Genomic DNA, 24,394 nt, shown 5'->3' with positions numbered 1-24,394 from the left:
ACACAGGCGCACTATCGCGCTGATGTAACCGAGCCCGACCCGAACCCGAGCATCCTTTCTAAATATCTGTCCGAACCCGGGCCGGCCCGTCGGGTTCCGTCGGGTACCGTCGGGCTCGGCTCGGGTATCCATCCTCTAGACCGTAAACAAAGACGGGGGAAGCGCGGAGGACTAAGAGCTAAGCTAAAGCTAACACCACACCGGCTCTCTTTACCCAGCATTTTCCTTGCTAATGTACGGTTGCTGGTGAACAAAATGGACGAGATTCGACTCCGCATCAAACACAGTAAGAGACTTTGGAACTGTAATGTCATGATCTTCACTGAAACATGGCTAAACAGCGATGTATTGGACAGTGCTATTGCTCTAACTTAGCACCAAACATTCCGGGCAGACAGAACGGCAGATGACTCCGGTAAGACCAGAGGTGGAGGATTGTGCATTTATCAGGGATGTGATTTTTCCGGATTAATCCGGAATTCCGGATTTTTCGACCTGAAAATGTGACCTATGTGAATCATGCAGATCTGTAAAAAAAATTAGAGGAGGGGGAGGGGGGGGTCTCACAGCCGTCACCACGGTACCGTACCACAATCGCCGCCACACCGGGCGGCACGTCAGATGGCAAAGAGATGCATTTTTCCTTAATTTCCAAGTATCAACTTTGCGACCGTTCACAAATGGCGGATGGCGAAGTATGATTGGTCCGATCACCTGTCAATTAAGCTCCCTGCTGCGCGGTGTGAATTACCTCAGTCGCTTTCGTGCTACAGTGGTATCGTGACAAGAACATCGCAGGATCGGATGATCTGGGTATGTATTATTGCTTGTGCCTATATTTAACCTATAAGTTACTTATTTGACTTTGTTGTCGATTGATTAGATGATCGATTTTGAGTGATTTTCCACTATGGCAGGATGTTTAAGCTGCATTAACATTAACTTACTTGTATTTGCTAGCTATTAGGGATGCTCACTTCGGTTAATTTTCCCAACCGCAAATCATTATCCGATTATTAACCATTAATTTAACTGATAAGTGGTAAATTAACACTTTTCAATAAGGTTCATTGAGCGCTGCCGCTCCCACCATGCGCATCACGCACTGTGTGTAGGGTTTACCGAGTGCTGAGGGGGCACCAAAAATAATCTAATGAAAAATAAATAACTATATTTTAATTATTATATTAAATATATAGCTCACTGAATCTGATGGCCGCAAATAGTTTCTCCCGGAATCTAGAGCGAGGGACTGCGTAGCGCGTGCATGACAGAGGGAGAGAAAGCAAGAGACCGCACTTGTGTGCCTCATGAAGCACATGTAAGACAAACTCTACATTATCCCGCTTATTACATGGCTACCTACAAAATAAATCAATAATTTGACACAAAATATTGATTTTAAAAGGAGTTTATTGATTTAAAAACGATTTATATTGCTTCCGCTAAAGAAAATAGTCCGTCTCACTTCTCGTACTCAAGTAGAAGTACAGATACTTGTGTTAAAAAATACTCTGGTAAAAGTAGAAGTACTGATTTAACTTCTTTACTCAAGTAAAAGTAGCCATGCGAATGATAATCATTTTTTTATGCAAAGCTAACGTTACCTGGATCACACAAATGCTAGAGTGCAAGCTGAGAAACCTAAGTGGATATGGAAAAAGGTTCTTTATAAGCCATTGCCTACATTTTAAATGGATGTCTGCAAAATAGGCCTAAAACATCACATAGTCTATATGATTATTGTGACAGAGACTGGGACTCCAGGTTAATGAGATTCTGACTGAGTAGCAAGATATGAATTCAATTATATATTCAATTCAATTGAGACCCAGTTTCTCTTTTTTAATCTTCCCCTTAACATTTAAGGGAATCTACATGTAGACTATGTAGGCCTAATGATTTTTCCCCGAAATATGAATGCTACCGAATCTGTCGAGTCGTCTTGTAGTGATAGGTCAAGTGCAATGTATATTCCCATTCAATATTTTATTATATTATGCGTCGCTTGTCGGACATAGCAACAGTAACTAAAGGGTAAGGGAAGGGAATGGTTTTCTATAGTCACTAAAGAAAATACTGCAGTTATTACCCACAGAGTGGTGTTTACTCGCGCAGCACTTCTGTGCTTGTTTGTTCACATGAGGAGCCCAGTGACCCCGTGGATCCAATATGTTTAGTGGCAGCGCAGACATGGAAAGTATTAAAACTTTCTAAGCTATAGCAGGTGTTATTCCATTCTGCATTCGCGCACCTCTGCTCTAGTTTTTAACCTTTCTGAAGAGCGGATAGACATAGATTGTCAAACATGTAAATATGAATATATTTTTTGATATGGATTCTTACATTCTAATGAAAATTTTCCATTATTCTTGATTTACAGCATACACAGACTCATGGCCAAGCTAGCACTAAACAGCCCTGAATTAAAGTCTATCGAACAGGGGGTCAAGAATCATTTTAAATGGAGCTGGTTGCTTGATTCTGTCCAAGTTGAGGGAAACACTTTCTCACTCAATTGCTTTAGCAAAATTAGAGAACCAGGCAAAGCTATTTGCAACATTTGCAACCACCCTATTAACTATGGCACAAGTGGGAAGATTGCACTCCGGAAACATATGATGCATCCAAAACATGTGAAACTGTGGAAGATCCAACAGCAGAACATGCACATTGAGATCGCACAAGCTGATAACATCATTGTTGCGGCTCCGCACAACAACTCAACGCAACCCAGATCAATTCCTCCTCTATGCAACCGTGTTGCTCAGGATCAAGTAAGTGTTTTCTGACTTTGTAGTAACTCTTTTTCAGTCAACTCTTCTTTTCTTTTTTACAATGTTTGAAACAGGTGTTTATTAATTTAGACATAACTAGAGGTGGGCTGAATTTAAACAAATCTACCAATTTGCTATCAAAAGCAGCAAATAAGATTGTTTCCAATGGGGAGAATACTCAAAAACAAATACTCCTACTACTCCTTTAAAATAATGGTTTTGACTACATTATAATCAGTGACGATGATATTATGAACCTGTTAATTTAATTATTAAAAATTATTTTATGTAGGATGTATGGTGTTTAATCAAATTCTGTTTTTCAGGCACTCATTCTTGGATTTATTGCTGAAAATTCTCTTCCCCTGTCAGTCACGTCTGGGATTATTAAATTGGCTCAAGAGTTGGCCAAAGATCCAAAAGCACTTGCTGAACTGTCAATGGACAGGACATCTGCCTCATATAAGCTCACCCATGGTGTGAAGAAGACTATCCTGGATGAAGTACTTGAGGAAATCAGAAGTGTCCCCTTCTCCCTCAACGTTGATGAGGCCACAAGCAAGACAAACAAAAGAGTATTAGGTGTGCTTGTGAGCTACTGGTCCGAGAAACACGAGAGTATGGTTGTCCAACACCTTGCAGCTTTGGAGCTTATATCTGTAACGGCAGAATCTCTCTTCAGTGCACTGGATGGGTTTTTGAAAGGATGAATCTCCCATGGGATAATCTGGTGTCAATTCTCATGGATTCCTGTGCTGTTATGAGGGGCTCTAAAAATGGCTTGGAAAAGAAGATCAGAGACCGCTGTGCCCCTCATCTCCTCGACATCGATGGTGACTCATGTCACTACCTTCATAATGCCAGCAAGAAATTGTGCTGTCCTTTTGAGCGTTGGGTTGAGTCTTTGCTGTCAGACCTGCACACAGACCACAAATGGTCAGCTGACATGAAAGATGGCCTGGAAATGGAAATTTGCTGCATATTTGGAATCCGTTTCTCGCGGCCAGAGTGCTACATTCCACACCGGTGGCTCTCAGTCTTGGATGTCAGTCTGGAAACATTGCGAATGTGGGATGCACTGGTCATGTTTTACTATGCCTTCCTGAGTAATGAAGATAAGTGTACATACAAGGACATTGTCAATGCCATTCTACAGAAGCGTGAAGTACAGGAAACAGGCAGGGCCCGGATCAAGGAGTTGTGGAAGGAGTTAGGGAACAGGTCCAAGAACTTCACAAACGAGGGGAAGATGAGGAAGGTCAGGATTTGCAAGAAGGTGAGAAAAACGCCCAAGACACCAGCTGAAGCTGTATTGTGGGGGGAGTGGGCAAAATTTTAAAATTCTAACATTACATTTACTTATTGGTTATTATCATTATTATTAATAAGATTATTATTATAGAGAATTGTAGTGATGGAGCAGTGGATATGAAACTTGCCTTTGATTTCCTATTGCAACACGTCCACCAATGTGTCCCTCAGCAAGACACTTAACCCCTTGTTGCTCCAGAGGCGTGCAACCTCTGACTTATAAGTAAATTTTGATATAAGCATCAGACTAATGTTTACATTACATTTAGCTGACTCTTTAATCCAAACGACTTACAATTGCAATAGATGTCAGAGGCTGCACGCCTCTGTAGCAACTAGGGGTTAAGTGTCTTGCTCAGGAACACAATGGTGTCTCACAGTGGATTTGAACCTCGAATCTCTCACACCAAAAGCATGTGTCTTATTCACTGTGTCATTGCCACATTTAAAAGTAAATATGTATTTATTTATTCAAGGTGCTTGTTAGATGTACATTGTGGTGATTGGTGCACAGAGAAAATATGTTTCTATGTTTTGGCAGGTGCTATTTGAGGACAAGAAAACCCTCCTTGAGCTCCATTTCTATTCAGCAGTCCTTCCCATGCTGAAACATTACGTCCTGCTTTTTCAGTCCAAGGACCCAAAGGTTCATAAACTCCATGATGAGCAGGAGAAACTTGTCAGGGAGTTTTTATCTTGCTTCATCAAGCCAGAAAAATTTATTAACAGCAAAGGAAGGAATCTGTCCGGGCCAAAGATGATGTTGCTTGACCTGACATCGACAGAGGCCCATCTTGCAGCACCTTTTGTTGGCTCTGAGGCCTCATCCCTCCTTGACCAACTAGGGAGGGAACACCCTGTGGTGAAGGCTTTCAAAACTAAGGTATGGAATGACTTTATTTAGGTGAAACATGTCAACGTAAGATGAGAATAGCCTGTGAAAGCGAATTAAACACTTATTTCCAACATGGTCCTCTATATTAGACATGACATAATGACATCACATCATAACAATACACTTTTCAATTTAATTCATTTAAAAGAAAAACACTTCCTAAGGAACTTATCTTGGAGCAGGCTCCACATATGTGACCCTGGATCACAAAACCAGTCATAAGGTTAAATTTGACAAAACTGAGATTTATACATCATTTGAAAGCAATAAATAAGCTTTCCATTGATGTATGGTTTGTTAGGATAGGACAATATTTGGCCGAGATACAGCTATTTGAAATCAGAAATCTGAGGATGCAAAAAAATAAAATTTAGAGAAAATTACCTTTAAAGTTGTCCAAATTAGATTCTTAATGCATATTACAAATCAAAAATTACATTTTGATATGTTTACAATAGGAATTTGACAAAAAATCTTCATGGAACATGAACTTTACTTAATTTCTTAATGATTTTTGGCATAAAAGAAAAATCAAAAATTTTGACCCATGCAATGTATTTTTGGCTATTGCTACAAATATACCCCAGCGACTTAAGACTGGTTTTGTGGTCCAGGGTCACATATACAGTATGTCTTTACTTGTTTCTTAAACTGTATTATTTATATCTATTTATAAAAGGTAATCCAAGCCTACACTAGCTGTGCAGGTGACCTTCAAACAAAGCTACCTCTTGACAGTCCAACCCTAAGGACTCTGTCATGCTTGGACCCAGATGCACGGGGAAGCCATCACATTCTTCCTCATCTCCAGAAGTTGCCGAACATGTTTCCAGCTGTGAAGCTTAATGAACTGGAGAGAGCTGGATTTCAACATGAAATACACAGGTGTACATAATTGTTGGAATGCCATTTACACAGATTCTTAAGTCAAATGTTTGATTGTTTTGCTAATAATTGTATAATGTAGCCTGTTGTTTGTCAGGAATTATTTAATTGTCGAATAATGATCTTAAACTGTTGTTTCCCATCCTAGATATGCAAGTGACATGACACTACCACAGATGACAGAGGAGGCAAGAGTTGATTTATGGTGGAATATTGTGAGAAAGACTCAGAGGTACCCAGCACTCTGCAAGCTTGCACTGTCTGCGCTGTGCCCATTTCATGGTCCACAGGTGGAATCAGCATTCAGTGTAATGTCCAACATCCTGCAAGCCAAAGCTGCCAACCTAAGTGTTGAGACATACGAGTCCTATCAAGTGGTCAAATACAACCTGAAGGCCATGCAGGTGTCGGCCATTCAGCACTATTCCAGGAAGACAAAGGAGAGTCCTGTTAATGTACAGCTGTGCAGAAATGTAAAACTATCAAGCAAACGATACAGAGCTCTCCTCAGAGATAAAGAAGAACTGAACAAAAGGCCTTATAACTCTGAGAAGCCAACGGCTGGCAAGAAAATGGCAAAAGATGCCATCGTGGCAGCAGCTGTGAGTGCCAGGCGCAGCTTCCAAAAGAAACGTCTAGAGGCTCTAAAAAAGCTTGCTACAAAGGCTAAAGAGTCATACAAAAATTAAGGCCTTCTTTTGGCATGAACATTTTCCTTTTGATTCCCACTGTTACACATCCACCGTCATACGGTAAAATGTTTAATGTTAAATAAATTACAGTCTATTTTTTTTTTGTTCAAATAAGTTGTTATGAGTCCTGCTTTACTATCCATATAGATCCGCCACCAGTTTGATCGGCATGGGGGGGTGGGGGGTTGTCTTAGTATATTTTCCTGCTTTTTTGTCCTTAGCCAATCACATGCCTGATTTATGTTAACAAAGCTTGGTGCACAAACTCTGTTATTATTGGGAGACATTGCTCAGCTAACCTAGAGTTTCTCATGGTTAAGTGTTGACCATTTTATCTTCCACGGGAGTTCACCTCCACCATAATAACTGCTGCTTACATTCCTCCTGACGCTGATGCCAAGCTTGCTATGAACGAACTTCATGCGGCCATCAGCAAACAACAAACTGCTCACCCGGAGGCTGCAATTATTGTTGCGGGGGATTTTAATCACTCAAACTTAAAGACAGTACTCCCCAAATTTCACCAAAACATTTTCTGTTACACCAGAGGAAACAAAACTTTAGACCATGTATACACAAATGGCGCTTTTCCACTACACAGTACCGGCTCGACTCGGCTCGCCTCGGCTCGACTCGACTCGACTCGACTCGGCTCAGTTTGGTTTTCCACTGCGTAAAAAGTTGTACCTGTACCTCCACAAGAGTACCTGGTTGTCATAGCGACGCTGCAGGAAACTGCCATGACGTAATCTTCAACGCAACACACACCCGCTACCCACACATACAGGACAATGGAGGAAATCGAGTGCATGTTGTTTTTGATCCTCGGGATGTGGCTGTTTCTCACAGCAAGAAGACAAACGTTGTTTCAGGAGAGGCTGAGGGCAGCAAAACGAAACACTGCTGAAAAAAACAGGAGAGTTTGGGAATTACTACAGAGTTTAGACTACGAGACGAATCCGTTTGTTCAAAGCCGACGCAAGAGGGTAAGCTATGCTAACGTTTGCTTATGTGTAAACACTATACTATATAGAAAGTATTTGATCAACTTTATAGCTACCAGTATTACGTACTAAAATGTGTCTGCTTTATATGTTTCAGATATGTTTAGCTTTGCAAAGTCGCCGCGGCAGACCGTCTGTTTGGGCTTTCAACCGAGCTACCGAGTGGTGGGATGTTATTGTTCCCGGTTTCACAAACGCGCAGTGGGTTCAGAACTTCAGAATGTCCGAAGAAACATTTATATACTTGTATAACAAACTGCGTCCAGTGATGGAGAGACAGGACACAAGCTTCCGCAAGTGTGTTCCTCTAAAGGAGAGAGTGGCCATCGCACTATGGAAGCTTGCGACCGGTTCAGAGTACAGAACTGTCGGTCATCTTTTCGGAGTAAGCATAACAACTGTTTGCCGGTGTGTTCAAGAGTTCACTGCTGCTGCAGAAACTTTGTTGGTTCCTGAACAAATTCGTTTCCCAGACCAGGAGAAGTTTGAAGAAATGGCTGCCTACATTGAAAACAGATGGGGGCTCCCGCAGTGTGTTGGTGCAATTGATGGGTCACACATACCCATTTTGGCACCTCAGGAGTACCACTGTGACTATTTCAACCGTAAAGGCTGGCACTCCATCATCCTTCAAGGTGTTGTAGATGGAAAAGGACTGTTCTGGAACGTGTTTGCAGGACTGCCTGGCAGCTTGCACGATGCCCGTGTTTTAAGACTGTCCACATTGTGGGAGTTGGCCGGCCGTGGCAACCTCTTTCCAGCTTACACCAGGAATATAGATGGGGTGAATATTGGCTACTACATTCTTGGAGATTCTGCCTATCCCCTGCAGAGCTGGCTCATAAAACCATTCACTGACACTGGACGGCTGACAGCAGAACAGCAGATCTACAACAAGAAGATATGTCGAGCACGGGTCGTGGTTGAAAACGCATTTGGTAGACTGAAGGGAAGGTGGCGTTGTCTCATGAAAAGAAATGACTGTGATGTTACAAACGTGAAATCTATGATTCTTACTTGCTGTGCTTTGCATAACCTTTGCGAGAGACATGGAGAGGACTATGACAATGTCTGGGATGCACCTGCAGCAGCAGAGCCTGTGGTGGCAGTGGCACAGGGTGTAGAGGAGGAGGGCAGGGATGTACGAGAGGGTCTGATGCGTTACTTTAATTGCTAAGAAATAAATACATTATCTTTAAAAATGTTGTCTCTGCTGTTTTTTTTAATGTTATCACAGTGTAAAATCTGGAAATACATGGTCAAATCCTTGTAAAACAAAAGAAAAGCAACCCATTAAAAATGACACTTTTGTAATAAGTTTCAAAATGGTTTTATTTAAACACACACACAAATAGAAAGAACTATAATATAAATATAAATTCACACACACAAAATATATATATATATATATATAGAAATGTTACATGTAGTGCAAATATGAGGTTCAAATGAGCAAACTGGGGTTTCAGTCCAGGGGTGGTGGAACAGCATCCCGCCGGTTCAGTGCCTGTACAAGCTGGCTCAGGGTTCCCAGAAAGGCCTGGTTGAAGGACGACATTGCCGCAATCTCCTCCCTCCTCAAAGCTGCTTCAAGTTCTCTTGCCTGTGCTGCATCATCGAGTGCCATCTGTAAATGGCGCTCCCGTTGTGCCCGGTTCAATTCCATCTGCTCGACATCAGATGCCTGCATCTCCCTCAGGACAGTGAGATGCTCCTGTTCCCTCCGTCGTTTCCTCTGTCCTGGACAAAAAATAATTACAATGAATGAGTTACAATACAGAAAAACAGACAACTCACGTTTCATTCACAGGTTGTGTGTGTTGTTTACATTCTTCACTTGTATTATCATTACATCTGGTACATAAAAAAGATAAAAAATACATATATAAAAGCCCACAACTTACTATTAAATATATAGAATCTAACAATATAACTAATTAACATCTGAGCCCACTATTTATTAGTAAATGTCAACTTTTAATTACCATGTGTACAGTAAAGGTGTACACTGTGTACATCTGGAAAGTTATATTAATTTACGTTATATTATATGTTAATGAGTTATTGATACGATTAATGATTCATATTAATTATATATTAATAAGTGTGTATTGATTCACATACAACAGGCTAGAAGGGTTTACATTTTCTCCTACTATACTAACCGGTTGCCGGTGTCGACGCTGCTGCGGGTCTCGGTGTTGCTGCTGCTGATCGTGTGGGTGTCGATAGTACGACTGGTTCTGGTACCGTTGTTGGTTCTTGCGCCGTTGTTGATGCCGGTGCCGATGCTGCAGCTGATGCCAACGTGGCATCAGTGGGAGACAATGAAGCATTCTCGCTTGTCGAAAAGGTATCTTGAATAGAAAGATCATACAAAAGTCAACACAAGAAATAGCAATGGCAACTAGCAACTAGTTAACGTTAGAGCTAGCAGCAATTGTTATCTACGACACAAGTTTACAGTGTTTGTTGTTATAAATGAGCTTCAGCTTTTCCAAAAGCCAGCCTACAGAAAACAAAACTCTCATGAAGAGAGTGCCTAGCTACAGGGTTAATGTAATGCAAACTTAAAACACTTACCATCCTCCTCCATCAGCGACTCCAGCAAACTGGTGGCCGAGTCAAGTCCACCCTCCCTCCCGTTGCTCGCCGGTCTATGGCCGTAGATACCGTCCATCTGTTCGTACCACTTCCAGCTTTTTCGGTTTGAACCACTGCGGCCGTTGTGGTCCTTTACAGCTCTGTAGTCACTTTTCAGTTTTTTTAACTTTTCCCTACATTGCTGAAAAGTCCTGTTGTAGCCATGTGTGGACAGCAGTTCGGAGATTTCTTGGTATACCTTTTCGTTCCTCGTTGCCCCATCAAGCTCTCGCTGGATCCTTTCTTCGGCAACCAAACAAAGGAAAGTCTGCACCTCCTCGTTTGACCACGGCGTATTCTTTCGAGTTGCCATAATATTTACTGTATCGGATATGTCACGCAATCTCTGGCCAAACTTTTTAAAAATGGCAGGGTTATTCTGGATACTATTGCTGGCGCGTGCAATGATGACGCAGTGAATAGTGACGATTCTCTCTGACCAATCAGCAGTCTGCTGTGTTTTCACGTCACATTTTAGTATCGCCTTAGCTCGCCTCAGCTCGCTTGGAACCTCGCCGGAGGTGGTACGAAAAAAAGTACCTGGAAGCCGGTACAGGTACAACTTTTACACAGTGGAAAACCAAACAGAGCCGAGTCGAGTCGAGCCGAGGCGAGCTGAGGCGAGCTGGTACTGTGTAGTGGAAAAGCGCCAAAACATGGCTGAAGCCTATACTGCCACCCCCCTCCCCCACTTGGGACAATCAGACCACCTTTCTTTGTTCCTCACCCCCAAATACTCACCCCTTATCAACCGTGTGAAGCCATCAGTGAAGACCATCAAAGTGTGGCCAGCGGGGGTAGACTTCACACTCCAGGATAGGTTTCTGCACACTGACTGGAGTATGTTTGCTTCTCAGGCCACCTGCGGCTCTCGCACGGACATTGACAGATATACTTCCTCTGTTCTGGATTACATCAACACCACCATCGACAGTGTTACAACCCAGAAACAGATCACCACATACCCAAATCAGAAGCCATGGATGAACAAGGAGGTGCGTCTCCTGCTGAAAGCACGCAACACTGCCTTCAGATCAGGTGATGCACAGGCTTACAGCACTTCCAGGGCTAATCTGAAGAGGGGCATCAAAAAGGCCAAGCACTGCTACAAACTTAAGCTAGAGGAGCACTTTTCTAACTCGGACCCTCAACGCATGTGGCAGGGCATTCAGGCCATCAGCGATTACAGACCCAGCCACTCCACCCCCACAGCCACTAACGTCTTCTTCCTGGATGAGCTTAATGACTTTTATGCTCGCTTTGAGAGAGACAATACAGACACTGCCACCAAGATCGTTCCCTCAACCGACCACTCACCCATCACACTAAACTCCTCTGATGTACACATCGCACTGAGCCGGATCAACGCGCGCAAGGCTGCTGGACCAGACGGTATTCCTGGCCACGTACTGAGGGCATGTGCAGAGCAGCTCGCTGGGGTATTCACAGACATTTTTAACATGTCCCTTGCCCAAGCAACTGTACCCACATGTCTTAATAGCAACCTGTATATTGTGTTCATCTATTTATACATTCTAATTGTAGTTAATTGTCATCTGTAAATTATGTTCACGGTACTTCATCTGTAAATATTATCCATAGCTTTCCTCTGTACATATCTCCTATAAGTGCAATTATACCTTCTCCTATAAGTGCAATTATACCTTTAACCTGCACTTGCTGTTTATTGCACTCCTGGTTAGACCTAAACTGCATTTCGTTGCCTTGTACTTGTACATGTGTAATGACAATAAAGTTGCATCTAATCTAATCTAATCTAACTCTCTCAGCTTGAATTTTACAAAAACAGACATTGTAAATGATTGATGATTAATTGTCATGAAAAACAACTAATCCCCTAAAAGTCTCTTCACTAAATATAGATGCGTATATTAGCAAATTCTCCAAAGCTGCATTTTTTTCAACTAAAGCGTATTGCCAAACTCCATGTGTACCATGGTTAATTGTCATAAGGAGCAAGTGCTGTCTTGTTTTTTGGGGTGTTTATCAGTTAAAAATAAATTGACCAGTCATTTTTAAGTAAAAATATTAGCAGAAACCATAAAAAATACAGCTCCGGGTTACCCACGACAGACACCAAAAGTTTCTCCTCCATTTCTTACAGTCTCCGGACTTTTTAAGCAACGATAAACTTTCGTCACCACAACAGAAGGCCCGCCTCTCCATTCATTCGATTGGACAATGGAAAAGAACGCGAATGACGTTGGGCGTTTTTCCGCTCAGAGTTGATTTTTTTTCAACTTCAGGCGCTCAGCAGGCGGCGAAAACGCGAGGCGCCCGGAGCGCATATGCAGCGCGCAGAACACTCACTGTCTTTTCTCACTCAGACACAACAACTGCCAAAAATCTTTGTACGTACAGGACATTTTGCACGTGCTTACATACTGTTTTCAAAACATAAATATAGTAAATAAAGTGTTTTGGTAGTTGTAGTGCATAGTGAATGTGAAATGAACTGCTTTGCCAAGCTGAAAGTCAATTAGGAGAATTGTGTGAAGAGTTTTGAAAAAGTGACCTAAGTGTTGACAAATGTGTCCTAGCGTCTGTAAAAAACTGTAAAAGAATACAGCAGTTGTTGACTTACTATTGTCATGTGTTATGTAAGTTACAATGTAAATATGGCTGCCATAGGTAGCTGAGAAACACAGTCAGTTATGGTGCTATTTTTACACAAGTTTAGAATTGTGAAAATAAATGTGTCTTCCCAATCAGTGGTATAATTTATCATTGAAACAACGAAAATGTTGGCATTAATAAATGCATAAGATTTCCTTATTATGGGTATTTTTTTCTTTTTCAGTCACATATATCGTGATATATCGTTGATGAAATTTCTTCCAATATATTGAATATCGTAGATATCGTGAATCGCGATATTATCGATATCGTGGGCCACATATCGCCACAGAATTGAATCGTGAGTTATCTGTATCGTCCCACCCCTAGTATGCAGACATGGGTGTCAGCTGTCGCATTCCTTGTGTCAAGCCACTCTTGATTCAACAGACAGCGTCAAAAAGCGTCTCGCCTGGGCTAAAGACAAAAAGGACTGGACTGCTGCTGAGTGGTCCAAAGTTATGTTCTCTGATGAAAAGTCAATTTAGCATTTCCTTTGGAAATCAGGGTCCCAGAGTCTGGAGGAAGAGAGGAGAGTCACAGAATCCACATTGCTTTATTTTATTTTTATTTATCCTTTATTTTACCAGGTGATGTCCCATTGAGATGCCCTGGGGCAACAATTACATAGGTTACACAGAATAACAAAACAGACAAAAAAATAAATAAAAAAATAAATAAACTGATTTACAGTACATGTAAAACATTTTAAAATAACATAAAAGGCTCATTGAAAACATGTGCATTGTTCAGATTTGGATTGTTTAAGTAATTGTTTAAAATGTTCCAGTGTGATAAGAACAGAAAGCTTCAAAAACTTTTGGAGTAAATTCCAACACCAAGGAGCAGCATAACTAAAAGCAGTCTTACCAAATTCAGTTGTTACACGTGGGATATTTAGAGACAGAATGTTAACGGAGCGGAGATTGTAAAGGTAATGATTCCTGGTCAACAAACTAGTAAGATAGCTAGGCAAGTTACCATTAATAGCTTTAAAAATAAAAATGTGCCAATGGAACCATCTACGCAAACCTAAAGAGCTAAAACCAGTTGCCTCATAAAGACGACAGTGATGAGTACGTGACTTAGCATTAGTAATTAACCGTAATGCACCATGGTAGACTGTGTCAAGTATGTGCAGCGTGGTAGAGGCAGCATGCATATAAATAACATCCCCATAGTCCAAGACTGGTAAGAAAGTGGCACTAATCAATTTCCTCCTAGCTTTGATAGCAAAAACAGGATTTATTTCTAAAATAAAAGCCAAGCTTTACTCTCAGTTTTCTCACTAATTTTTCAATATGAACTTTGAAGGTTAGCTTTTCATCAATCCATAGACCAAGATATTTATAAGATGAAACATTTTCAACACACTTCCCATCTAGTGTGGAAATGGTTAGGGCGGTTGATGCAGGTACAGTGTGAGACTTTGTGAACTGCATCACTTTAGTTTTACCAGCGTTTAATACCAGTCTAAGTTCAATGAAGGTGGCCTGTAATAAATTAAAAGACTGCTGTAGTGATTGATAAGCTTGAGCTAGAGTGGGGGCGGAACAATATAATACTGTATCGTCTGCATAGAGATGTATTTTACCATTATCTGCTACAGAGGCAATGGTGTTAATGTAAATGGTAAATAGGACCGGTCCAAGGATAGACCCTTGAGGGACACCTCGCCGGACCCCCAATGGGGCAGAACTATGCCCATCGACGACTACAGTCTGTGTTCTGTTGGCAAGATAGTTTCTGAACCAATCAACTGCCTTAGTGCCCAAGCCAATGTCCCGGAGCCTCTTAAGCAGGATACAGTGATCAACTGTGTCAAAGGCCTTTGACAAGTCGATGAACAGGGCAGCACAGCTCATTTTATGTTCAAGGTCACAGATGATGTCATTTAGCACCTTGGTAGCTGCTGTAATGGTGCTATGCTTGGCCCTAAAGCCTGACTGTTCCGGAGAAAGTATCTGATAATTTTGCAGAAAGCCCTTAAGTTGGGTATTTACTAAAGACTCTAGGACCTTTGCAAGTGCAGACAATTTGGAGATTGGGCGATAATTATCGAGAATGGAAGGGTCCCCCCCTTTCAGCAGGGGCAGCACATGGGCTGATTTCCAAACATCTGGTAAGTCATTTGAAGACAGGGTCAAGTTAAAAATGTATGTAATAGGTTCCACAATGATATGTGCAGATAGTTTAAGTAAATCAGGATCTAGGCCATCAGGACCGGCTGATTTCCTAGTGTCAATTTCCTTAAGAGCCTTTAGAACTGCAGATGAGGGAATGAATTCAAAATCGAATCCCTCACTGACCAGAGAAGCAGGTGAATTGTGTTGGAGGGGTGAGGAGACATGGCTGTGTGAGACCTCTTCGGGATATGATTGTTCAAATATGTCACCTGCCTTAATGAAATGGTCATTGAAAGCATTAACAATATCTTTCTTGTTTGAGATATGTTGGGTGTCTTTAACTATATGCTTGGGGGGAGCAGAATCACTGGTAGGTAATTCCAAAGATTTTATCGTCTTCCAAAATTTTGATGGGTTATTTAGGTTTGAGGACATTAATTTGAGAATAGAGTCAGATTTGCACTTTCTTACAAGGTAAGTGCACTTGTTCCTAAGATATCTAAAGTTAGTCCAGTCAGATTGGAGGTTTGTGGTCTTTGCTAAGCCCCAAGCTGCATTTCTCTCATGGATCAGAGAAGACAGTTCATTAGAGAACCAGGGGTTATCACGCCCTTTAATCCTATAGGATCTTAGAGGGGCATGTTTATCAGTAATCGAGAGAAAAAGTGATTGAAAATAGTTCCATGCCACATTAATATCCGGTATAAGACTAATTCGAGAGAAATCACAGATGTTTAATTAATGTAAAAAGGCTTGTTCTACAAATCTTTTAACATTTCTTTTAATAAGGATGCGAGGCTTGGATTTAGGGAGCTTGGTGTCCCTAACCCATGCTATGGTGCAATGATCACTAATGTCGTTAGAGAATACCCCTATTCCTTTATATTTCTGAGGAGTATTGGTGAGTATTAGATCTATTAGGGTTGATTTATCTGGAAATGTTATATTAGGACGTGTAGGGAAAGAAACAAGCTGAGTAAGATTTAGCTCATTACAGATATTTTTCAGGCAGTCAGAATTAGCAGAGAGCCAGTCGAGGTTCAGATCTCCCATAAGCACAATTTCCCGATCCCGTAATTCGACTAATACATCAGCTAGAGAATTTAAGGCCTCCCTAACAGCAGATGGAGGCTTATAGCAGGCAATGACAGTAAGGAGTGATGTGGAAGAAAAATAAATATCAATAGACAAAAACTCAAATATTTTAGGACGAGACATAGATTTAGTTACTCTGCAATTAAACCTGTTTTTAATGTAAATGGCAACACCACCACCCTTACTTTGACGATCACTACGAAATAAATTATAACCAGTAATATGAATAGAAGAATCAGAAACCGATTTCTTCAACCAAGTCTCAGATAAAACCAAAACATCAGGGTCTGAGGAAGACACCCAAACCCTGACTAGGTCAATTTTTGGCACAAGACTTCTAACATTCATGTGAAGGAAGCCAAGACCATTTCGTTCTTTAAAATCGGATGGGGTAGGTAAATGAATACATTGGGGTGTAGGCCCAGGATTTGGCTTAATGTTACCTGACATTAAAAGAAGTAAAATTATTAAAAGACGATATTTTATTCTAACAACTTTGGAACTGTGAAAATCATGATTATGTGATTGGCCAGTTGATAGTAAAACATCAAATATTTCCATGACTGTTTTACTAGAAACACAGAAATATATATTAACAGGAAATAAATTACATTTATTGACTGGCTGATAGAATGCAGTGCACGAAAAATGCATAAGTGCAATAAAAGAGAGTTCAGGATGGAAGCCATTTATATCGTCAGGGACTTTGTCAATTGGAACAGCATAAAATGTGGTAATATTAAAAGTCATTAGTAGGAGAAAAATGCAAAGCAGGAGGTACATGGAATGCATTGTTGGTCTTTAGCGATGCGCCCAGAGTAATCCACGGAAACAGGAAACAGCTGATTGAGTTTGTACTGCAGAAGACCAAAGAGCGGAGTAAATAAAAAAACCAACGTAGTCGTTGTGGATTTTACAATGTCATTATGCAATTATTGATGGTAGGAATTTGCCAAACAACTTTCCTTTTCAAGCAAGTTTGAGTGCGAAGCTAAACCACTCCGGGCAGACGAGTAGCCTTAACTTTGCGTTGAATACGAGGTGGAAAATGCTCACGCGTCAGCTGAGCTGAAAGCGGGAGGGAAAGCTGTATCAGCGCTCAACACTATTTCTTATCGCTTTCACAACAAAAAATGTTTAAGGTAAGAGGCATAACTTTCCTTAATAAGAAGAGTTTGAGTGCGTTGATAATTCAGAGGCCAGAACCCTGTAGTGTTTTAATGCGCGGTACTCTTGCTGCAGCGTCTCACGCTCGTCAATCTGGATGTCGAAGAGGAAGATGCGATATGCCAGACCCAACAATGCAGAAGAGCTGAAGGCCACTATCAGAGCAACCTGGGCTCTCATAACACCTGAGCAGTGCCACAGACTGATCGACTCCATGCCACGCCGCATTGCTGCAGTAATTCAGGCAAAACACAGAAAAGGCTATATTTATAATCTGGCATGAAAAAATACTAGTAGTAAAAATGTCACCTCACCGTTGACGAATGTTGCCCAACAACATTGTCACAGCCTTTTCGCGTCTTACATTTCTACGTTGTTAGAACATTGCAAGCACGTAGACGGCGACGTTGCCATTAAAATAGTGGAATGTTGCACGGACGTCGCCACAACGTAAATGTGTTTGCTGAGAACTTTTTGTGTTTGCAGCATGAGTATCTGAGCATCTGGCTGCTGAGGGGACGCAGGAGCTCATCAGCGTCTAAAGCACTTTCAATGCTTCTACTGGTTTGAGGTGAGAACACAGGAGGATAGCAGCTCTAAACAAAGGCTTTAAAATCTAGCAAATGAGTTAGGGGTCACCCAGCTCTTCAATTATCTGTCAGGAAGGTGTCAAAAGACAGCAGTCAGGAAGATGCAACACTTCTCATAGAGTGAGCTCGCAACCTGAAATGGCAGGGCACACCCTGTGCCTGAAAATCCAAGGTGATGGGATCCACTATCCAGTGTGCCATCCTCTGCTTGGAGATAGCATTCCCCTTCTGCCAGCCTCCGTATCAGATAAAGAGCTAATCTGAGGTTCTGAAGACTTTTGTCTGGTCTATGTATCATCTTAAGGCTTGGACGGGACAAAGCACAGCTAGGGCTGGGTCTGTACACTCTGGGGGCAGAGCTTGCAGGCTCACAACCTGGTCCATGAAGGGAGTAGTGGGAAACTTGGGAACATAGCCAGGCTAAGGCCTCAGGATTACCTGGGGGTCACGTAGACTTTAAGGGTGGAGGTAAACTGTGTTGACTACGACATGCATAGAGACCTGTTTGAGGGACACTCCTGCCCAGAGAAATGCAAGGTCTGACCACTGGGTCAAGGATTGGCGGCAGGCCAGTGTAACTTGGAACCGGTGAGTGCCACACTGCCACGCTCACCTTGGAAACTGGGAGCCTTGAACATATTCAAGCAGTTCCAACTTAGCACGCTCCTGCATGAGGCATGCTATTTGTTCGACTGAATACAACTCCATGTATCAGGGAGAATTTGCTCTTTTCCCAATTGACCTAAAGGCCCAACCAGCTGAGCACCTGAGCGTTTATATACCTGGTCATATCAGTCAGCTACCGATTTGTCGGCCAGACGCAGCCAGAGATGACACTCCTGGACCACCATAGTGGACATCACATGACCTGGACCCACGAGGTCTGTGGCGGTGCAGAGTTTCTTTTTGAGGAAACATCGAACTGCATTCTCTGGCTGCCCACTGCTCCGGGTGTGTTTTCATGGTGTGTGTGTTCACTACTGTGTGTGTGCGCACTTAGATGGGTTAAATGCAGAGCACAAATTCTGAGTACTTACCATACTTGGACTCACATCATGTCCATTCCCTTGTCCTTTCCTTTTAAGAGCTTGCCACCCCTTGGCGGATCAGGTGTTCCTCCTTGTTTCTCAGGAGTTAGAATCTTTTCTAACTCCTGAGCCTGATGCCTAAGCACTAGCTATTGTTGGTTGACCTGGGAAGGCTTTCCTCCCTGGAGGGCTAACCTTTGTGCTCGTCTCAGCCTCAGACTGAATGCACTCTATATCACATGGGTTGTTTGAACAAATTTCTGTAAGAAAATTCTCTCTGTTTGTCTTTGGATAAAGGACTTCCTTACTGACCACTCACAGAGGGTAAGAGTTGGCTCTCATATTTCTGTCTGCTGATCCCCCTACTATGCACCCTCTATACACACGACTGCACCTCTGCCCATGCCAGTAATACTATAATCCACTTTTTCTGATGATACCACTGTGGTGGGGCTCATCTCTGGGGGGAAGAGTCCACCTACCAGGATAAGGTGGAACAGATGTCAGAGTGGTGTACGAAACTTGATCCTGAAAACCGCAAAGACCAAGGAGAGAAGTGAAAAAAACAGACATTCAGCCTCCTTTCATCAGAGGCAGCTGTGTGGAGAGGGTCTTGGTCTTCCGGACAATCTGACATGGAGTGCTAACACCACTACCATCATCAAGAAGGCACAGCAGAGACTGCATTTCCTGTGAATACTAAGGAAGCACTAGCTCACGCATAACCTGTTGGTATCCTTTTATTGTTCTTCTGTTAAGAGTATTCAAACATACTTTATTTGTGTGTGGTTTTCCAGCTGCACTGCTGCAGAAAAGAAGGCACTCCAGAGGATCAAAAACGTCTAGGTTACGAAGGTAACCCTCGTTCCCCGAAGGAGGGAACGGAGACGTTACATTGGGATCTCGCCTGAGAGACCGATCACCTCTGAGCCTTATTAAAAAGGCCAATTGAAAATTGGCGAGTGGACGTGCGCGCCGGCCACGCCCCCGTACATACGGGTATATAAGATGGCTGCGCGCACCACTCAGTCAGGCTTTTGCTGAAGAGCCGGGAGAGCCCGGCGTCAGCGCGACGCCAGGGGCGTGGCAGGGGAATGTAACGTCTCCGTTCCCTCCTTCGGGGAACGAGGGTTACCTTCGTAACCTAGACGTTACCCCTTCAGTCGAATCACTTCGACGTTACATTGGGAACAAACCCATGGAAAAGGCCACGACCCTGACGCCGCGTTACGCAACAGCTTCACGTGCTGACAAGTATACGTGCCGGCAGGCGAAGTGTAACGTAACCTTCCCAACGCCCTGGGGCCCAATAAGGGGGCCCCTCCAGGGATGCCAGTTGTACTGAAGCATGGGTTGGGGGGGCGGAGCACATGAACTTTTACATGTGGAATAAGAATAATTCAATATATCCATAAAAAGTTTTTTGGGGATATACGAGGGAAACAGCGGTCTCCTCCGCTGGAATAATAAAAAACTAAGCCACAACCTGCGGGGCGAAGGAAACCCAGGCAGGATCACAGTGCAGGACTACTCCGCGCCTAGCCCTGACTGCGGGGCAGGAGGACCCAGGGTTCGCCGGAGGGAACATACTGGGAAATAGCGCACGGATCCACGTGGGAATGGCGCAGCAAGCCGACACCAGCCGGTCTTCCCGCTCGCCTGAGAGTCCCTAAGTTAGGACACGGGAGAACGGCCTCTACGCAAGGTTGGAGAACCAAGCGAAGGTAGGGTGTCGCCCAGCCCGCAGCTTCCGATTTTTACATCTGCTGGTGAGGTGCCATGAACCAAGGATCACGGCTGTCCCTGGGTATAACAGGGAGGGGCATCTACCACCATTTAGCCAACCTCAGTTCGGGGAGCATTCCCTTTCTGCGAATCCCGAGGCAGATGAAGCTGCTGGTGCGGCTGAAGTGCCGAGTGATTCAGTCTCACATATTTAACGACACTACATCGCACGACTGGGTCTGCCTCCTCCAGAGCAGAGCTTGCAGGTCTACCACCTGGTCGCGGAAAGGCGTGGTGGGGACCTTGGGCACCGAGCCGGGGTCTCGACGGTAACGTGGAGAACGCCGGGCCCGAATTCTCGACACACTTTGCTGGCAGAGAAGCTTGTAGGCCCTCTTGATGGGAGCCAGGGCAGTCAGGAGCGCTATCTTAATGACAGGAACTTTAGCTCGACTGAGGCCCGTGGCTCCAACGGAGCGACCCGCGGCCCTGAAAGGCGACGGGGAGGCCCACGAGGTATGAGGTGCGTGCTAAGCACCTCTGAGGAACCTGAGCTTGTCGGTAACTTAGCCTCTTAAAGGAAGCCGGGGCAGTCAGGAGTGCTGTCTTACTGACAGAAATTCTAGCTCGACTGAGGCCCGAGGCTCCTGAGGAGCACCCCGCGGCCCCGAAGGGCGACGGGGGGGTCCCAGAGGGTATGAGGCGTTACTTGACAGAGAAAACTTGTAGGTCTCCTGCCCTCTTAACGGGAGCCAGGGCGGTCAGGAGCGCTGTCTTGATGACAGGAATGCTAGCTCGACTGAGGCCAGTGGCTCAATTGGAGCGTCCCGCGGCTCTGAAGGCGACGGAAAGGCCCCAAGAGGGTGTGGGGTGCGTTCTGGGCACCTCTGGGAAACCTCACGGCCAGTGAATGCTTACCTACTTAGCTCCATCTACTGCATGTGATATGCGGTGAAGCAGCGGCATATACTTAGAGTGAGGGGACAGTCTGCGCTCAACTCTCCTGCAGGAAGGGAAGCATACTGCAACCGTGTAACTCTGTGGAAAGCCAGCAAATAGACCTCATCTCAGTGCGAGCCTGCCTAGTCAAGGGAGCTCGGTACTGAGTGATAATTGTATCACGGCCTGCGAAGGCCGGAGAGGTCTGGGTGTCATCCCGTGCCCTACAGGGAGGGACTGCCGCGAGGGAACGGTTACTAGACCTGAGCCTGGGTGGGCCATTCTTGTAGCGCAACCAACAGACTTACTCCTCGTCCTCCCTGGACTTGCACAGAGTCTGTGCAAGGAGGCTCGCTGGGGAAGGGCGTACTTGGGCCCCGGAGGTCAGCTGAGTGCCAGCGCTACTCTGAAAGAGGCAGCTGGTAATGAGAGCAATCGGGGGCGAGCGGATGTGGCTGGCCTACCGATATGCTCCAAACTAGCTGCGTCACGGGGTGGAGTCGCCATCCTGCAGGTGGTGGACTGCCGTGAGAGCCGATAGGCTGCACGGTTGAGTTTACCTGCTTCAAGTGAATGGCAAGTAGCAAAATCTGCCACGTACTCCCTGGGAGCAGATGGAGAGGCTGTAAGCCTCTGTCGTACATGGCAACCCAACCCGCGGTAAGCCACGGGCTGGCTTGTCGGCCAAACTGCGGGAAAACGCCAGTCCGGAGTGGGCCGAGATGCCATGCCCATCATGGGACTCGATCGTGCTGAAGCGGTCTCACATGAACAAGCTTAGCGGCTCTTAGCGGCTAGAGCTGTCATGTGCCCCAGGAGCCTCAGTTTGAGAGAACCGCTGTGTTGTGCCTGATTGACTCAGGAACTACAGCACTGACTGCGCGCTCTTGGTAGTAAGGCGGGCTGTCTTGAGGACCGAGTCGGGCTCCCGACCGAGGAAACGAATTTCCTCGGTTGGCCTGAAGAACCAGATGGCGGGGGTGCCGAGGCACCAGGTCCCAATGTTCGCACAACGGAACTCACGAGTGGGCTGGTAAAGCACCAGTCGAAGAGACGGTTGAAGACGCGAATACCTGTCTGCCGAAGAGGGGACAGGGGAGCTCCCATGGCCTAAGAAGGCAGGAAGGAGAGGGACTAGCCAAATGGACGCACCTCGCGCTGAGCGCTCGATCCCCGGGGCAGACCGCCGAAGGGGTGTGCGCCGGGGAAGATCGAGACGCGACAGCGGGTGCCCTTCAGGCAGATGGCTGCAACCCAGCCCTGGAGACGGAAACATACTTGTATGTGCGTCGTCGTGAGCATGTGTGCCGACAGCCTAAGAAGGGATCGGAACAGAGCTCCATCCAGGGCGGATGTTAACCCACCACTCTAACTGGACACGTGAAGTCAGGACACTTATCAAACCCCGACCTCGTCCCGGCTGGAGAGACAGGCTGGATCGCGTCCTTCGCCAGTAGGAACGCGACCTCCGCAGGCAGAACAGAGGCACACCTGCTTCTGAATAAAGAATGTAAGGGGTACCTGTGAGTCTGGGCGGACGCCTGGAGCCGGGCCGTACCGTCCGTATCAACCAGTGTAGTGGTATCAAGGGAACGTTGACCGGCGTGACCGTGGTGGGGCAGCCTGGGGAAAGACAGGGAAGGAGACAAAACCCAGAAGGATAAACGTCCTGGAGAAGTGTCTAACTGCACTAAGCAGTGCTTACCTACTTCCCTGGTTCCCGCGCTGGCGACATCCGGTCCCGAGTCTGGTTCCGAGGAGTGGAAGTGCTGCTCAGGAAGGAAACTCGGGGCCGGGGCCCCAGAGGTGAGAAGGCTGGGTCTTTCTGTGATCTCAAATGACCGGCTAAGTCCCGCTTCCAGCGGGAGTGCCGACAGAGTAGCTCTCTCCACCTCCGGGGGTGCTCGCATCAGGGACGCTTCGAAGCTCGCCTGCGAGGGTCTTCCGTCGCAGGACCCTGAGAGGCGAGCGGCGTCCCTCTCCCACGGGCGGCTCGACGTCGGCTGCGAGCCTGGATCGTGTGGCTCAGCAGGGGACGGAGCTGCGGGGGGACGCCCTCGGCGACGGGCAGGCGGAGGCGGGGGCCCAGGCGGCGGAATGGTAACTTCGCGGCGGGGCAGGATATGTTGGACGGCCTCCGTCTGCCTCTGGACCGTTGGAGCGCCAGAGGAGATGCCCAGCCCGAACGACGGGGAGGCGTACTGCTCTGGCATCTCGACGGGGTATGCTGATGGGCGAAGGATCGCAGGCTTTTGGGGGCCGGCGATACGTTCGACGCCGCTGAGCAAAAACCCTTCACGGTGTCGCCGAATAGGCCGCTCTGGGGAATGGGAGAGTCGAGAAAGCGAACTTTGTCGGCCTCTGCCATCCGGGCCAGAGTCAGCCATAGGTGGCGTTCCTGGACCACGCAGGTGGACATCACCTGACCAAGGGGACACGCCGCGACCTAGTAGCCCGAAGGGCGAAGTCAGTGGCGGCGCGGAGTTCTTCAAGTACCCCCTGGTCAGGACCACTCTCGTGCAGGCCTTAAGGTGCTTGCACCTGGCACTTTTGCAGTGTTGCCATGGCCTGCAGTGCGGGGCAGCGTGTCGGGGGGCGCAGAAAAGGCCCAGCCGATGAGGGCGGAAGAATTTCACATGCCCTAAAAGGGAGACGCGGAGGGCCCCACCAGGCGGCCGCGCCCGCGGGCAAAGGTGCACCGCGATGGCGCGCCCGACCTGGGGGACCGCCACGTACCCCTTGGCTGCCCCGCCATGGAGAGTGGCGAGGGGAGAGGAGCTGGAGAGCGCGTCAAATGAATAGGGCGCCATAGATTTTGTCAGCTCCTCATGCACATCCGGTCAGAACGGGACCGGGGGGGAGCGCGGCGCTGCCGCCGGG

At 45.5% G+C, this 24,394-nt stretch overlaps 2 protein-coding genes across 2 annotated transcripts; both read left to right on the top strand.

Moving 5' to 3' along the window:
- Nucleotides 1–3,118: 3,118 nt before the first annotated feature.
- On the top strand, nucleotides 3,119–6,591 carry LOC141338815 (uncharacterized). Its single transcript, XM_073844434.1, has 4 exons — nucleotides 3,119–4,053; nucleotides 4,630–4,971; nucleotides 5,663–5,868; nucleotides 6,017–6,591. Exons 1-4 carry the CDS (start codon nucleotides 3,484–3,486, stop codon nucleotides 6,555–6,557), a joined length of 1,659 nt encoding a protein of 552 aa, XP_073700535.1. The 5' UTR covers nucleotides 3,119–3,483; the 3' UTR covers nucleotides 6,558–6,591.
- A 1,241-nt stretch (nucleotides 6,592–7,832) lies between these two features.
- Nucleotides 7,833–8,741, top strand: LOC141319830 (uncharacterized). The gene has a single exon (XM_073833274.1). It carries the CDS (start codon nucleotides 7,833–7,835, stop codon nucleotides 8,739–8,741), a length of 909 nt encoding a protein of 302 aa, XP_073689375.1.
- The last annotated feature ends 15,653 nt before the right edge of the window (nucleotides 8,742–24,394 follow it).

This window comes from Garra rufa, chromosome 1, assembly GCF_049309525.1.
Source record: "Garra rufa chromosome 1, GarRuf1.0, whole genome shotgun sequence".
In the NCBI taxonomy this organism is placed as follows: domain Eukaryota; kingdom Metazoa; phylum Chordata; class Actinopteri; order Cypriniformes; family Cyprinidae; genus Garra; species Garra rufa.
This window is presented reverse-complemented; position numbering and strand designations above follow the sequence as displayed.